At 32.4% G+C, this 17,497-nt stretch overlaps 1 protein-coding gene across 3 annotated transcripts; it reads left to right on the top strand.

Moving 5' to 3' along the window:
• The first annotated feature begins 582 nt into the window (after window positions 1-582).
• LOC105339405 (uncharacterized) lies at window positions 583-16,874 on the top strand. Of its 3 annotated transcripts, none has more exons than XM_066084808.1 (7): window positions 583-770; window positions 13,270-13,408; window positions 13,503-13,605; window positions 13,887-13,990; window positions 14,226-14,303; window positions 14,583-14,765; window positions 15,070-16,874. In XM_066084808.1, the coding sequence occupies exons 1-7, from the start codon at window positions 603-605 to the stop codon at window positions 15,252-15,254; spliced, it is 960 nt and encodes a 319-aa protein (XP_065940880.1). In that variant the 5' UTR covers window positions 583-602; the 3' UTR covers window positions 15,255-16,874. The 3 variants fall into 3 exon arrangements, with proteins under 3 accessions (XP_065940880.1, XP_065940879.1, XP_065940881.1); XM_066084807.1 differs by lacking the exon at window positions 583-770 and adding an exon at window positions 8,344-8,554; XM_066084809.1 differs by lacking the exon at window positions 583-770 and adding an exon at window positions 10,900-11,037.
• The last annotated feature ends 623 nt before the right edge of the window (window positions 16,875-17,497 follow it).

Raw genomic sequence — 17,497 nt, 5'->3', positions numbered from 1 at the left:
TTGGCAGCTCAGCTGAAAATAAATAAAAATTGTTAAGGAATAAGGAATCATTCTTTGAGTATTATGAGGTGATAATTTCGGTCGGGGCGTTATCAAATCCAATAAAGCCCGAAGGGCTTTATGATAGACTTTATCACGCCACGACCGAAATTATTACCTCATAACATTCAAAGAATGATTCCTTATAACTTATATTAATGTAATTTTAAGCCATCTTACGATTAAATATTTAATTATAAATAAACAAACCCCGCTGGCGCCTTAATTTGGCGTCATTTGAAGATATTTGTTATTGAGTACAAAATCGATACGTAGTGTTTTCACAGGCAAAGTCACTGGAAAATGTAAATATTTCGATATAAAATTCAAAGTAATAAAGAGTTTGCTATTTAGAATAAGTTACAATAACCGATATAATTATAATCGCTTCTAACCCAGGTAAAGTATTTTAACATTCTGTGTATATGGCTTTTATACACACTCAAGCGTGTTTCACTCGGGGCTTTCATGCCTAATATATGAAATAAGCTCCACCCCTTAACTTACCTGAGGTAAATTGTCATAAACCTCGGCCTAAAGAACTAGTATTTTGTGATATCAAAATGGATGTTAAAGATCTGCTTTTACATGGGTTATTTAATAACCAAAAACATATCGATATGTCATTTCGATACGACAATCAGGGATCTGTCTTTGACCAGGAATGTGCGGATTTAGAGGAATTTTACCATTACAGATCAGAAAAGGCTGTCATACTCTCCAACGTCAAGGTATATGTATTCGTAAAAGAATTCGTAAGAGTTATTTTCTAACATGATAATATCTTTAACTTAAAGCTGACATGAATTCATAAAAGCATTTGGTCGCCATATTAGTTTCGATCGCTCCTCTCCTGACACTGGGGTATATATACCAGTCGAGAAAGTTACGGTCGGTTGCTTTCCGATCGAGGCATTCAGGTGGCACGGACTTCAAAATGCATGAACTACACATAGTAGTAAAATATTTGTGATCAAGAATAAAGGAAACAGCAATCAATAAAATACAAAATATATTTATTCTTTGAAAGAATTTCAAGGTATCTGTATTATTTTGCACAGATAGTGCCGCCTCACTTCACATGTACATCGAACACGTGTGTCGTTCATACAGAGTGCATAACGTCTGCATCTTTTTGAAAATCCCGGCGGCACTACATCGAACACAGTAGCGAAATGATAGTAAATCCAAGAAAATCACAACGTAACATGTTTCCATCGATTTCTACAAAAACGCTCCGTTTCTAAAATCCATGAGATCATTGACATAGCTCGATCTGCCAAAGTGTGTGGTTGTGCATGTGAAATGTTATACATATACAGGAAAATGATCTACAGTTATCGAGGATTTTTGAAGTGTCTGTGCTTGGATTTCAGCCAGTCTTGTTTCTTCGTTAATTGCATGGATATTCCTTGCCATTGCCAGAGGTTTTCATATTATTTTTGTTTAAAACGCATTTCTACACGTCTTTGCGACCAAGGTAACGTGTTCGGATGTATGAAATACCTGAATGCGGTGAAGCATGAATAGTACTCTCGGCCTGATATAGGGGGTAAGTAGCGATGAGCAGAACAATAGAAGTGGACAACTAATATGGCGGTAGTCGAAGATAAAAGGGAAATAATGCGTATTAAAGAATTCATGTCAGCTTTAAGCACAACTCAATGCAAAAGCAATCAACAAAGAAATAGGAAAAGTTTGGAAATGCCAATTAGTTTATAATAGTTTATGTTTTGTAAAAAACAGAAGTTAAAAGTCATCAGGATTTAAGAATCTGACATACTTTAAAATAAATCAATAAATAATCAATGTTTGTTGAAAAATGCCCATTACATTAAAGGTATTGTCATGTTTATTACAGTTTTTCCTACGGTGACCTATGGAATATTTTAATCGACAAGTCCATTAGTTTTCAATATTTTATTTCTGATTTAACCGATCAAATTATGAAAGAACTTACGCATACATGCAATATTGAGGAGACATGTGCTCCGAAATAATGTCTATTTTTATGCTCATTTTCAATTCAGTTCATAATTTGATCAGATGTTTGAACATGATTTTTAGAATATGAATGAAATATAATAACAATGATGGCAGAAATAAAACGGTGACTTTGAAAAAAAGGACACCTTTGAATGTTTTTCGTATAAAACCCCGAAAGAGCTGTGAGGGTTTAAGAAAAAAAAAAGAAAACCAGGCATAAACATTAGATTTAGGGGAAGGTGCGTTGGTTTTAGTTAGTCATAACTCGATCAATTGCTTTTTATTTAATCATAAACAAATCGTGAAATTAACATTCAAAACTTGAAATCTTGTTCCACACCCAATTTTTTTTTTCACTAAATAACTATTTTGCAGTAACGTAGTCACCTACCAAGACAATTATTTCGATAACATATCAAAGGGACATGGTCACGATTTTGGTCAAATTATATTTTTCTAATTTTATTATTTACAATGCTTCAGAAATGCATTTCTAATGATCAAATTAAATTTTAGAGTCATTCGCAGAGTTATAAGCAAGATACAGAAGTCACAATTCTTTGTCATGTAAACAAGGCTCGTGCCCTTGTTTTTGTTTACATAGGTTCAATATACCAGTAAAAAAATCTTTTTTAAGCTTATTTGTCTATCTTTTTATTTATTTTAAGCATAGATAAACAGTTCCTAACGTTTAACACATTCGTTTTAGGTTTAAAATTGAAATTTTTATTTCAACGTTCAAAATGTAAACAAGCGCTTTGTTTACATAGCGAAGAATTTCAAGCTCTGTAACTCGCTTATAACTCAACAAATGATACTCAAATTTCGGTTGCCTTTTTAAAATGCCTTTCTTAAGCATTGTAAATATTAAGATTGGATAAATAATTTTTGATCAAAATCGTGACCATGCCCCTTTAAGCATTAAACTGTGACGAAGAGCTGTCAAAAAAGAAAAATATACCATATACGTAAATTTTTTTGGTATTTAAAGCACATGAAAAGAATATTCGGGGATGGGAGGGAGGTGTGAAGACCATCCAACCGAGGGAAGGTGCACTCTCTTCCATGACCTTTACACTTAAATCAAATGGAAATGATTTTTTCAAGAGAAAGGGTGGCAGAAAGGGCAGGGTAGGAAATTTTTTTATTCATCTCCTTTTTTCAAATCAAGTTCACTGAACACCTGTTACCTGTGCGTGTAAAGGTTCGATTTAGTCTTAAGATGAAACGACGAATACAATGCTTTTACATGTAATATAAATATTCAAGTTCTCGTGCAACTGTGAAGTAAACTTTTCGGGTAGGTTTTATAATTACTACACACCTCATATCATATCATAGACAAATTATGATAGGTGTAAATTCACAAGAAATATTCAACCATGCTAATTACATTTTATACAATGGAGCAGGATGATTTGTGTCAGAATTGTCGGTCGGCAAATAAAGTTCGCATCCTTATTATTACACTCAATTACTGACAGATGTTTGCATTCATAACTCAATGTCATGCCCCCGGATAGGATGACATAGGTACAATTTTGGCACGTTGGGTGATCTAGTTTTACTTTTCAACTTTTAAACAAAAAGTTTAGTGATTCTTTTATCATTGTTTTATTCACAGGTCGAATTCACCTAAATAAATACAGTTTATACATTATATAGTACAATATATATTTTAAAAAAATAAGTAAAACATATTTATTGAACTCAGTGTCAACCCACGTAACGCAAGTATAACCTTGGTTTGGGCAGTTTACGCTTTATAATCCATATTATAAAAAAAATAAAGTAAATTGCTCCAACCCAGGTTATCGGAGTATAATTTTGGTAGGTATTGGGTTCATTCCTTATAAAATTGTTTTTCTGTAATTTACTGTACAAATTGAGTGCGTTTTACTTACAAAATTCATATTTATCTGATCAAAATTCAAATGTTACTTTCAGCGGATATATAAGCCCAAATATAGCTGATACTTCAAGAGTTTATGTTTATTCCACAATATTATATCAATTTTACGCATCAAACGAGCTTTTTTCAACAAATTTCGCTGAATATCTGCAGTTGAAACTAATATGTTTTACGGTGCGACCGTTGGGACGCGATCACAGCATGTGATCAAACAATGAATTATAATAAATCAATAAAAATAAAATTAACAACGTAAAATTTGAATGCTAAAAAATAAAACATACCATTTTTCAGTAAATTTTCATTATTCATAGTTTATAAGATTTGTTATAATTTATTTATTTATGAGTAGAACAGTGGTTTAACATTGCACTGATCTCCTCTTTTAAAGTGATTGTAACGTCAGTTCATCCCCTTTTTTTTGCAGTAGACATTTTTTCTTAAACCTACATATAAAACTTGACTCATCATAGAGCCCCCCCCCCCCCCCCATGTTAAAACAAATCATATTAAAAGAACGTGGTCCCCCCCCCCCCCCCCCGCATGTATTAAATGGAAGTGAAAATAAAAAACCATTGAACTGCTAGAGAGCTGAAGGATTAGAATTTTCATGATTTTTTTGCTTGCAAAGATGTTTTGGATGAGGCTGCCTTCCACCCATCCACCCACCCACTCCCTTTAAAAAAAAAGGCGATGCTACGTGTACGTTCCAGGAATTTACCGTAATTATAGTGAATAAAATAAATGTGAGCATTCATCCAAATGAGTGCAATTTACAACTGTTTCCTGTATCTGAAGAAATGTCCTTATTCTTCAGCTGTTCTTTAGCTTAGCCTTTGCATGATTTTGAGAGGATTTTGGTCATTTCAGCAGATTTACAATAACTTCAATTAGAGTAATTTCCCCTTATCACTTCTTATTGTGACGTCAAAGCTGACGTTGGTTAAGTGTCGCCTACTCCTTAAAACTCCCCTGAGAAATAAAAGTACGCGAAGTATACTGTTTTATTTACTTAAAAAGCATGATGTTCTTAAAATTACACATCTTATATGTGCTTCTCAAAAGTTGTACTTTGATTCTCGCGAGAACGTGAGGTTGGAAACCATTGGTACTATGAATTGTTGGTCAAAATTTACTGACGCCGATAAAATCTATTGGATCAATGTGTAATCCTTTGTGACGTCACTCGATTATTTTTGATTGAGAGTGTACTGACGTGAACTTTAGAGGTAGCACTGACTGTATGTCGTATACATCGTTATTGTTTTTATATTGTCTTGCTGATTCTCGTGAGAGTGTGAAGTGATAAAAATTGCCATGATTACAGGGAACTACTGGGACGATTAAAACAATGCATTACTGGTCCGATTTACTGACGCCAAAAAAATTCGTTGAATGAAAGTGCAACTAGTCCGAATTTTCTATTCGCACATGCCTTGCCGGTAGAGCTCGCTTCGATCCGGCGCTGCGCGCCGGCGAGCTGCGCTCGCTATCACGCCATGGCGTCAACAAAGCAAAAAGATGACGTCAAAATACAAATGAAACGCTGCGCGAAAGCGTGCGATCTGTACTCGGCCTCGTTAAGGTCGGTAGCGGGTTTAAAATTTTTCGCCCTCTGCGCAGGGTATTGCACATTACTGTTGTAAAACACAAATTTGAAGTAAAATGTTCAATGATACAGGTTATCATGTAACGTTAGAAAAATTACTTATCAAAAACTTATTTAAGTGAAATGAATCGTTAGAATAATGTCAGAAGTGTTTTAATTTTTTCGCCGCTTCTTCAAAATCGACGTTATTGTCGTCGGAGTCAACGTCTTAGGATGACGTCAGTTGAGACTCTGACGTAACAATTGACGAAAATTAACGTCGTGCATTTTCTATACAGCGTCAATAACTAAAATCAAAAGTATAATTTGCAAAATAAAAACATATACGCGACCCTTCTACGTTCTGTGTGAGTGGAAATGTATTTTTTCTTCTAATACAAATGAAATTAAATTTGATTCGTAAACATCCTTTTGTTTTATACAATGTAAAATGGCTGGCACGGCACGTTTATAGGATCAAAATATGAGGACGGATGGCCTAAAAATCATCCGGTCAATTTCGTTTTAATTTGGCAAAAAGTTTACTTATACGTTAACCTTCCATCGCTGAAAATTTAAAGAAAATCGTATGTTTGTAGTTTTTTTAAATATGAAATTGAAAATGAAAACCCTCATTTCCCTGTATAATCCTAATAATATGTTTTACGGTGTGACTGTTGGGGCGAGCGCAGAAGGAACCAAACATCTCTCATCATTGTTAAATGCAACGTTAACCTGTGGACTTGCCCCAACCTAAAAACTTTGGCTTTGTCTCGAAAACTTTTATCACCGCAAGGAACCCGAAGTTATCAAATATTTATTCCAATTGTCCATTTTAGGCTAATACACTTGAAGGGACTTGGACACGATCTGACTTAAGTAAAATTTCAAATTTTATTTTGCCGTTTTCAATGTATATACTGATAAATATAGACGTTTTAATGCTATATCGAAATTTGAAAGTCAAATATCAAGTTATAAGCAAGATACAGCGTTCATAATTCTTTGTTTTGTAAACAAAACTCGAATATTGTCATTTTTACATATGTGTCGTATTGGTGTAAGTTTCAATCAAATGTATCTTTCTTTTGTTAATACTAGTATTTATGAAGATATTGAGTTAGTTTCAAATGTTGTTACATGTCATTTCGTCTCAGAAATAGTAAATCTCTACATTACATATTTTGTAAACAACTATAAGACTCGAGCTTTGTTTACATAACAACCAACTCTTACCTCTGTATCTCGCTTGTAACTTGACTTAACATTCAATATTTTGGTCAATCATTTAAAATGCACCAATAAACCATTTTATACATCAAAAATAAAATTTATTTTTTTTTATTTTATTTTTTCAAATAAAAAAGTCCAAGTGTCCAAGTCCCTTTAAACAAACTACCACTGAGCATAAATTAAATGTAAAACGGACTTATTAAAATATGTCGAATCAAAGACGTTTGATTTTTTTTTTTATAAAAGGACAATCATGTTTTATCATTCCTCAACTTTTTAATAATGATCATTAAAATCAGTAAATAATAAACTGCTTGTCTGAGTGTGTTATTTCCCATTTTGTTCCTTGTTATTTTCCTCTGTATCATCAATTCGTTTTTAATTTTCTTAATTTTTGTATGCTATATATGCGTTGTAGACATTTTTTAAATAATTTTTTGTCACCTACCTAACGCATGCATATTACAATTGAATCAATATGACAGTAAATTAAGTATGGAACTTGCATGTGTATTTACTTAGCCAAAAAATATGATAACAAAACTAATCAACCGAAGAGTTACCATTAATACTGATACTGAGTACTTACTACACGTTACACCCAGTACATATATGCTTGATCCACCTCTAAACTTAACTTCTTTTGCGCTCGACAGTTCTCGTAAATTGTTGGAAAAATTCGGGAAAGGAAATGACGTCATGTGTCAGCAAAAGATCAGATAGGTACAGTTTTTTACGTAAGCATATATGTTGTTTACTTCAGTGTTTTTAAAAGATTTTTGATGTTATAACTGAAATAGATGTATACGATTAAGTGGTAAGAATTTTCCTTAGAAACGCTTCCTGTTCCACCATGTTGTTATGCACCGCAACGGATTATTGGGATATGTAGAACTTTTTCACGTGGCCTCATAAAAATTTCTTTGAACAATGTGCAGATTTCAACTCGAATTTCCTCCGTTCGTACACGTTGTCTAATGAGCTCGCTACGCGAGCGGCGCTTCGCGCCGCCTCGCTGCGCTCGCTATATAATGTCGGTGATGAATCGGACATACGACCAAAATTTGAGCGCGACAAAAAGATAAACTATCCGGTCAATTTACTTTATATTTTGCACATAGTTTACTCATAAGTTGACATTTCACTGTAAAAAATTAACGGAAATCGTATGTTTGAAACATTCTCCCCCAAGACTCCTTAAGCCCATCAAAGGAGTGATAAATCACAATATATTGGGGCTATTGTGAAGCTTTTTCCTAAGTCAGGTAGAACAAGGCAATCTTTTCTATAGTTCAGACAAACCTCAATTTCCTAATTTGGGAATCATTTATCCTAACATATACGTTACTATTAAACATAATGATGTGGAGATGGACCCCGACCCCCCTTCCCCTTCCCCAGATCCTTATTTCGCGAGCCATTTAATACACCAGCTTCATATTCAAGGATACATGTAATGCTCATGAAATGGCAAATATATGGATAATGCAATTGCTTTAATATACTTGTCAACTGCAGCGATCTATATAGTTCCTGAACTTATCGTAACACTGTGAATAATAGGCAGTATATATACATTTGTAGTTATCCTTAAACTCAAATAAGGTCTAGTATTTTGCGATACCAAAATGGACGTAAAGGATCTGCTCTTACAAGGTTTATTAAATAGCCAAAAATATATCGATATTTCATTTCGATACGACAGCCAGGGATCTGTCTATGACCAGGAGTGTGCAGATTTAGAGGAATTTTACCATTATAGGTCGGAAAAGGCCGTCATACACTCTAACGTTAAGGTATATATAAACGACAAAATAGAACAACAAGAATCGGTTGTGATATGACGTTTATATAAACGCATTTACTGTGTTAAAGCAGTATGAGCTGTATTTTTCAGATTTTTATTTTGCTGCAAAAATCTGCTAGTATAACAAGTCTACATGTAAAATTTGAAAAAAAAACATTAATTTTTGTCAGAGGAAAGATTTCTCTACCTAGGAATATATAGCAGATCAATTTTTGTACAGAACGAAAAAAAGTCAATTTTGGTCCAATTAAGGCTTCTTAAAGCCTTTTCCACTAATATATGGTTAAAGATTTAAAAACCATGATTTTTTTCATTTTAGTAGACAATAAGATTTTGTTACAAAAAAAATTCAACATGAAAATTGCAGCTCATATTGCTTTAAAACTATAGGAATAATTAATTAATTCACGGTCGTCTGGAATGTTTATTTTCTACTAAGAAAATATCTTGACCTATAGCCCAAATTCACTCATTACAATAGAATGTAAAACTTAGTTGTACAGTGTTTGGCTACTACATGTACCCGAAACTACAAGATAATATTTTGGCTTCCTATAATCTCAGCGAGATTCGTCGAGACTGAAAAATTTTTGACGGACGTCTCTTCCGAATCTCAGACCAGTGCCACACAAAGTGATTCGGGAAAATTTGCCCCAACTTCGGCCGGTTGTTATGTTAGAAATACGCTGAATTAAATCATCTGCTCGCTTCAGCTTTTTACTTTGAACATCCCTTTAACTCCCTATCAACATAAAATGTTACGTTCCTACCGTTAAAAGATTTATATCCCACAAAATATGAACTTGTTTATTTTTCTATTCATTTCCACACTCATTCACATCTCCAATGCTGAAGAGTTCCAGTCAAATTTTTCAGTCTCGACGAATCTCGCTGAGATTAGGCTTCCTAGTCTGACAATATATTGAAATTGTTTTTATACGATAATGGGGTATCAATTTGATAAGAATCATTGACTTTACGCAAAAATATTGCTTTGAATCTTTTGAATTTAAAGGGGCCCGTTTTGGTTTGGTCACAGAAAAAAAAGTTTGGAAGTGCCAATTACTTCATGATATATTTTTTGATTTTTAGAAACAAGAAAATACATGTTATCAGGATTTAAGAAATTAAAATATTTTAAAATAAAACAACCACGTCTGCGAAACAGAATACATTCACAACGAATCAATTATACTTATCCTCTACAATCTTTGAACAACTCTGTTAATATATAAATACTTTTAGACAATATTTTTGTTCAGTCCAATATTCACTGTGATAGTCATCCATTAACGGGGCTTCTATAGAAATCAACACATTTACTCAAAATTTTAATGTCTTGTATCAAGTGAATCTGCAAAGTTTCTGAACTACAAATAAAACAAGAATTTTTAGGTTAGGATATCAAAAGAAAATACATTCTTTTAATTTTGTTTGGTTGAAAAATGCCAGTTATCAATGGAAGTGTTGTCACGTCCCAAGCAATCATCGTTTTTCCAGGCACTGGTGCGTTTGAAATTTTTAAATCAACAAGTCCATTGGTTTTCAATATTTCTTTCTGATTTAACCGATCAAATTATACATTTTTTATTATATATAAAACTTATATATACTTGCAATTTTGAGGTGATACTTGTATATTCCCTTAATTGATATCTATATATTTTGATGATGTTCAGTATCAATTCATTGCATAACTAGATCAGATGTTTGTATAACGTTTTTATTAAAAGAATGAAATAATATCTCAACAATAGTTGCAGAAAAAAATTCAATATTAAAAAGACTCGTTTAAATGATTTTAGTGTGAAGCAAAATAACAGCTGCGAGGTCTTAAATTAAAAACGGAAAAGCCACGCCATAAACTCGGTAAGGAAGTTGATGTATAGTTTAGTAAATTGGGCCGATCCACATTGAACGGTTTAAAATCTAAAGAAGTGTGCGAGTTTGTTGTCCATTAATGTTTTAAAAATTATAGAATTTTTATAGAACGAATGACGACTGGCATAAAACTAGGACAACGCAACAACATTTTTTTTTAAATCCATACATAAGCATTAGATTAACTGGAAGGTGGGGTGGGTTTAGTGAGTCATTACTAGACCTGTTGCTTTTAATTTAATTATAAAAAAAACTTTGAAATAAACATTTTTAACTTGAAATAATTCCTTCGCACCCAATTCTGTTTCTAAAATAATATTTGCAATGACAAAGTCACTTACCTAGGACAATTATTACGATCACATATTAAGCATTGAACTGCAACGAAGAGCTGTCGGCGAAAGAGAAAATATAGTTACCATGTACGCATTTTTATTTTTTATTTATTTATTTTTTTTTACATCTTTTAAGCAAGTAAAAAGAATATCCAGGAATGAGATGTGAAGGTGTGAGGACCATCCAACGAGAGGAAGTGCATTCTCTCCCATGGTCTCCGCCCATAAAATAAAGAAAAATGGCAGAAAGGGCAGAGTAGGGCAAAACTTTTATTAATCTCCTTTGTTCAAATCCTTTATATTGAACACGGGAAACCTGTGTGTTAAAGTTCAATTTAGTCTTAAGATGAAATTAAAAATACAGTGCTTTTATATGTTATACAGATATTCAAGCTCTCGTGCAACTGTGAAGTAAACTTTTATGGGTTGCTTTTATATTTACAACATACCTTATATCATGTGTGAATTATGATAGGTGTAAATGTACAATATTCAACCATGGCAATTACATTTCATGCAATTGAGTGGGATGGTATGTGTCAGAATTGTCGGTCAGCAGATAAATTTTGCATCCTCATTATTACAAACCCCTGACGGATGTTTGTATTCGTTACTCAATGTCATGTCCCCGAACAGGATGAGATAGTTACAATGTTTGGCACTTAGGTTGTTCCGGTTGAAAAATCTTTACATCTCAAGTTTTAAACTAAATGTTTAGTGATTCTTCTTATCTTTGTTTAATTCACAAGTCGAATGTAACTAAATAAATATAGTTTATATAACATTATATAGTACAATATATATTCAATCAAAATAAGTAAAACCATAACACGGTGCCGGAAATAATATTATGCCGGTGCCAAAGTGGAATTAAGCACCAGTCTAAGCTGCATGTATCAAAAAATTCTCATATGCCAAATAATGGACCATTGCTTAAAGAGGTTACATGTATAAACACCTTTGTTATTAAGGCTGACGTGATTTAATAAATACGCATTATTTCCCTTTAATCTCGATCCGACTACCGCTATATTAGTTGTCGATTTCTATTGCTCTGCTTATTGCTACACACCCCCTATTAATTAAAAGCCGAGAGCACCATTCATGCTTCACCGCATTCAGGTATTTCCTACACCCGAACACGTTACCTTAGACGAAAAGACGTGTAGACACGCGTTTTAACAAAAATAATATGATAACCACTGCACTGGCAAGGAATAGCCAATAACCTACGAAACAAGACAGACTGAAATCCAGGAACAGATACTTCAAAAATCCTCGATAATTGTAGACCGTTTTCCTATGTTATAACATCGCACATGCGCAAACTACACACTGTGAGCAAGTCAAAGATCGGATGGATTTTAGAAAGGAGCGTTTTTTGTAGGAAAGGATAGAAACGATTTTACGTTAACTTATTACTTTCTTGGATTTACTATCATTTAGCTACTGTGTTAGGTGTAGTGTCGCCGGGGTTTTTAAAAAGATGCAGACGTTATGCACTCTGTATGTGTTCAATGTGCATGCGAAGTAAGGCAGTACTGTCTGTACAAAATACTACGAATAGCTTGGAAATTTTTTCAAAGAATAAATATATTTTGTATTTCATTGATTGTTGTTTCCTTCATTCTTTCTTACAAACATTTTACTACAATTTCATGTAAGTTCAAGCAACCTGAATGCCTCGAATCGACCGTTACGTTCTCAACTAGTACATGTATATATACCCCAGTGGCAGTAAAGGAGCGATCGAAACTAATATGGCGATTAAATTCTTTTATGAGTCCATGTCATCTTTAATGTATCTCACCTGACAGGTGATATATAAGCCTTTGAAAAACGCCCAGTTAATTTACGGCTTTTTTGATTTATTTAACTTAAATTTTCAGAACCATTTTCGTCTAAAATGTCACAGCAAGCATTAATCGCAGATGCTTAAATTCTATCACATTTTGTTGAAAAAGGCAATATGGTTGGATTAATTTTTTTAACAAATTCAATGTCAACTTCCTGTAAAATGTCGACTCTGCATATTTTGTATATTTACAATAGAACATTGGCTTACAGATACTGTGGAATCATTAAAATTCTTGGGTTCCAGTTTCCATGGATTGCTTAAATTTTATTGTTCTTAGGAACGTTATTTCGTGTATTCTAGTAATCTTATATTTACAAAAAGAAATGTTACTCTATAACCCTTAATTATTAATTTGTTTAGTTTGTTGCTAGCTATTCACGGATGAGAGGTATTCACGAATTCCACGAAAAATAAGCCACCACAAAATCTAATGAATCTACAGTATCTTGTCCTATAACTTGTGCCAATGTGGTTCCTAATTGAACAAAATCTACATTAACAAAACGAAGAATCAACCGATTATCCATTTATAGACTAGACTATTAGTAGTTATTATTTATTCAAAGAATGAAGATTAAAACGATGTAAGCAAAAAACTCAAAACTTTATTAACACATTTCCTTTTTACAGAATGTGGTTTCACATTTAGATATACCATTAATGGTATTTGAACTAGGATGCGGAAATACGAAGAAATCACAACTGATATTGAACGAAATTCTCCAGCATCAATCACATCTTGATTACTCACCAAATGATTTTTCAAAAGGTGAGATTAGTGTATGTATCAAATACGATGAATTAATTAAAAGGTAACGAAGTTTCAATGTTCATAGAAAGAGCCCGATTTTTTCACTACTTAGATTTCCTGGTTGATGTTTGCCAAAATCTCTGCACCATTTATGGCCACCAGCTGAGACTAACCCCAATGCCCGGTGATCTGATGGATGCTCTTGCAAAGATAAAGTATATATTCGTTATTCATTATCTTTATTTAGCTTAATATGCATGCAAATGAAAGATAACCATTTATAGTAGAACGGAAAGTTTGTTTGCTAGTGTATATTTATGTATTTTTGAATGGTGCAGGACTATCACGTGACTAATGTTTAGTATTCAACAAAAACGATAAAAAAAGATAGGCCTATTGGTTTTATTATATTTGTCATAGAAACAGAAAAAAGAAGATTGTTTATGCATCTTTACAATTTGAATGTGTAATAAACGTTTAAAAATCTTTTATTCAGAAATTACCGTGATCGCAAACTTATTCTATGGTTGAGTGGACTGCAGTGTTTTACCATGGATAAACAATTTGAAATGTTATCTTCAATTGCATCAGTACTGGAGGGTAAATTAAACTAACTAAATCACATCAAGATTTAACACGAAAACTAGTATATCATACACAAAATTACTTCCTCTCTTGAAAGCAGAGCTAAAAAACTATGATATTTTTTTTAAACATTTATCAATAACGAGTGCTGAATTCAAGTTAAGAATTGATCAAATCAGTGATTACACAATTTGTTATTTAATCGAAAATAAATTTTAGTTGTAACATGCATCTGCTTATGATTTTAAAGCAAACGACGCCTGCTTATTGACAGTAGATGTAACACAAAGCAGAGAGTTAATAGAAAAAGCATACCTGGATTATGATTGTAAGTAAATATGGTGGAAGTACCCTCTCAGAATCCGTTAAATATTAATGTATATAATTTTTCCGTTTGTAAAGGTGGTTCTGTAAAAGATATATATGATTCTTTTTAACCACCATTTTAATTAAAATACTTGCATTGGAATACATTATCTATCTAATATTCCTGCAAATCAATATTTATATAATTATAGAATGACCTTATTTGTCTATTGATTTTTTCAAAACATTTAAAGTGGCATTAAAAATAAAGATTCAAATTGATTTTTTTGTGATTTGTTAGATTCAAAGCCCAATGCAAAGCTTTATACAAACGGTGTGCATGTGATAAATAGAGAATTAGGCGGCAACATCAATTTGTCACAGTTCAAATTGGAGGGAAGATACGTTGAAGACAAAGATGTGTCTAAAGCAAGCTACAACCAAGTTTGGTTAACGTCGCTCTGTAAACAGTCGTATCATTTAGGTAAATTGTTTGAAACGTTTGTACTGTATTCATAAATAAATTAATCAAGAATAATAAAGAATAGACACCTACATATAGCTAAGCAAATGAAAGTTAGAAAATTATCGCTTTAACGTAAAAAAAACAAAAACAACATCACATCGAAAGTATATTGTACAATCTGTGTTAATCTCTTTTGTATCATAAATTTGATTTTTATTTAAATTTGTTTTGCCATGGCAAATTTATAATTATTTAGTCTTAATTGCCATTTTATAGATTAGATTATGTATTTGCAATATTAACTGCTTTTTATGCATTTTAGAAAAAGTTGGAAAGACAGTGACTTTTGAAGAAGGGGAAAAACTGTTGCTGTATGCGGGAAATGGAATGAGTCATAAATATACTCAAAAACAGTTAGACCATTTATTTGCACGTGCACGATTACGAATTATAAAAAAATGGGAAAACGAGCACTGTGCTTTGATACTTTGTAAAAGGATTTTCTAGCAATTTCAAGGGAAGCAGATGGTCGTATTCATTTGAGGTCTTATTTAACTCCCTAAAACAAAGTGATTTGTAGCAAGATATACATGTAGAATGATCAGATTTTTACGCCAAGAAATTGAGATTTTTTTACTGATAAAATAATAGTTTATAGCAAAAAAATCGTATTTTGAAGTTTAAGTTTATTAAGATCTGCAGGTATGTTCCAGAAGGACTAAGATGCGTCTTAAGTACGTCATAGGATACGTCTAGGTTTAAAGTCTGTTTCTCAAAGTTTTCCTATTTAGGAACCGTCATAACTTTGTCCTAAATCTAAAACATCACTTACCTTGTCCTTATACCATCCAAGAGTTGTAAAAACACGTGTTTTGAATAATGGGACTGTTGTGAAGCTTTTTCATCAAACCTTTCTGCAGTTCCAGCATTTAAAATCTGACAAAGCTCAAATTTCTAATCCGGGAGGGGGCATAGTTTAGTATATGATGTGTGTATAATTTTAACATTATTATGTGGACCCCGACCCCCCCCCCCCCCCCCCCCCAATACCTACACACTCCGTTACTACATGCCTGCCTAAGAGCTTAAACATTTTTGGGGGACAGGCAAATACTGTCTCTGGCAAAAAAAAAATAATTCACTTATTTTTAAATAACTACACTAAGAAAGATACATTCACTTTTTTAATTACTAGCATTGGCATTAAAACATCCTTGAATAAGTAGTAAATGTACATCGGTTTAATATATAAGTCATGCATGGTCATTCTGAATTTTTATCACTCTCTTCTGTAAAATAATATTTATAAAATTCGTAATGCTGAATAGTCTCTATTTATACATTGTATATTTTTGAGATCGATTGAAAGGTATTCCTTATCTTACCTTTAACTGCATTTTATATACTGCAGATCAAAGGGAAAATGGCCATGTTTGTACATGTAACAGTAAAATTCTATAAAAAGAGCGTGCTTTTTAATTACTTGAATGAGAACAGCAAATGTTTTACACATAAAGAATGCACAGGCGTTGTTTAAATAATTATTTGCTTGTAAGCCAAAAGCTATCCTCATGCTGATATATTTTTATTAAACTAAACAGCAGTTATTTTGAATTCTGGGGATTTTTTGTTTTGTTATTGTTTGAACTAAATTGTTATTGGTCACTGAAATATATCTAGTAAATGTACATGTATATGTATACAAATTTTAAATACTGGTTTTAGGCCTATTGTATTATTGACACGTATAATTTTCCCTGGCAAAATGCTTAATGATTTATTCATGCACAAGTATGTCAAATTGTATATGTTTGAATTGATGAAAAAAATGAGATTGAATTAAGAAGGTTAGGATATCCTAACTTAAGATGTTCTTGAGTTACCTAAATATATGTCTCAAGTTGATCTCCTTTAAGGTAGTTGACACTGTACATGTTCATCTTTTTGTATACCGGAAACGAGAAGGTGTTGATTTTATTTACCAAGTATTTTCTCCTCTAATTCTTCATAGAGTCGGTTATGATTCACATATCTCAATAAACGCAGTATGTGGGGGATATCACTAATGAATTATTTTTTTTTTTACATTACACTGTGTATTTTTACAGGTAATAAATACATGTTAATACGACGTAACTTTACGTTTGTTTTTTATACAAGCATATCGACGCAAAATGTTGTTATAATACAGTTATACAGATTGACTTACCAACCAAATTTTGCAGATTTCACAATAAAATATTTTACCAATAAATTAACAGCTAAAACAGCTCAAATAAATCTCGTACAGCAATATCTACAATTCTCTCCATTATAAGAGCACACAGTGTTTAACACTTTGCTGACTTTTTAATACTTCTTTGGCCCGTCGACAGTATCTATTTAATGATTGACGGTATAAAATCTCAAATTTTCAAATTTTTAAAGCTATAATATATGTATTGTAATCTGAGTAACAGTTTATTGCTAAAAAAAAATCTCAAAATGCAAAGTGGGTCTAATAGGTAAGGACGGTTGACCACCCTGCTTCATTAAGAACGTTGTTTAATCAGGGTTTGGTTTCTCAAATTTGGATTGTTATAATGTCCAATGTAATGAGTTAAATTTGTTTTTAAACACAAAAAGTATTCATGAAATGACATAAGATTCGTCATTTGTACTATATCATGAAATTAGGCTCAAACAAATTTGGACACTTAGCAAAACAGAGCAAATTCGGACTTAATTTTTCAGACTTTTTTTTACTGAAA

This window comes from Magallana gigas, chromosome 5 (assembly GCF_963853765.1).
Source record: "Magallana gigas chromosome 5, xbMagGiga1.1, whole genome shotgun sequence".
Taxonomy (NCBI): Eukaryota; Metazoa; Mollusca; class Bivalvia; order Ostreida; family Ostreidae; genus Magallana; species Magallana gigas.
Note: the sequence above shows the minus strand (reverse complement) of the source record. Positions and strands in the feature narration are given on the sequence as shown.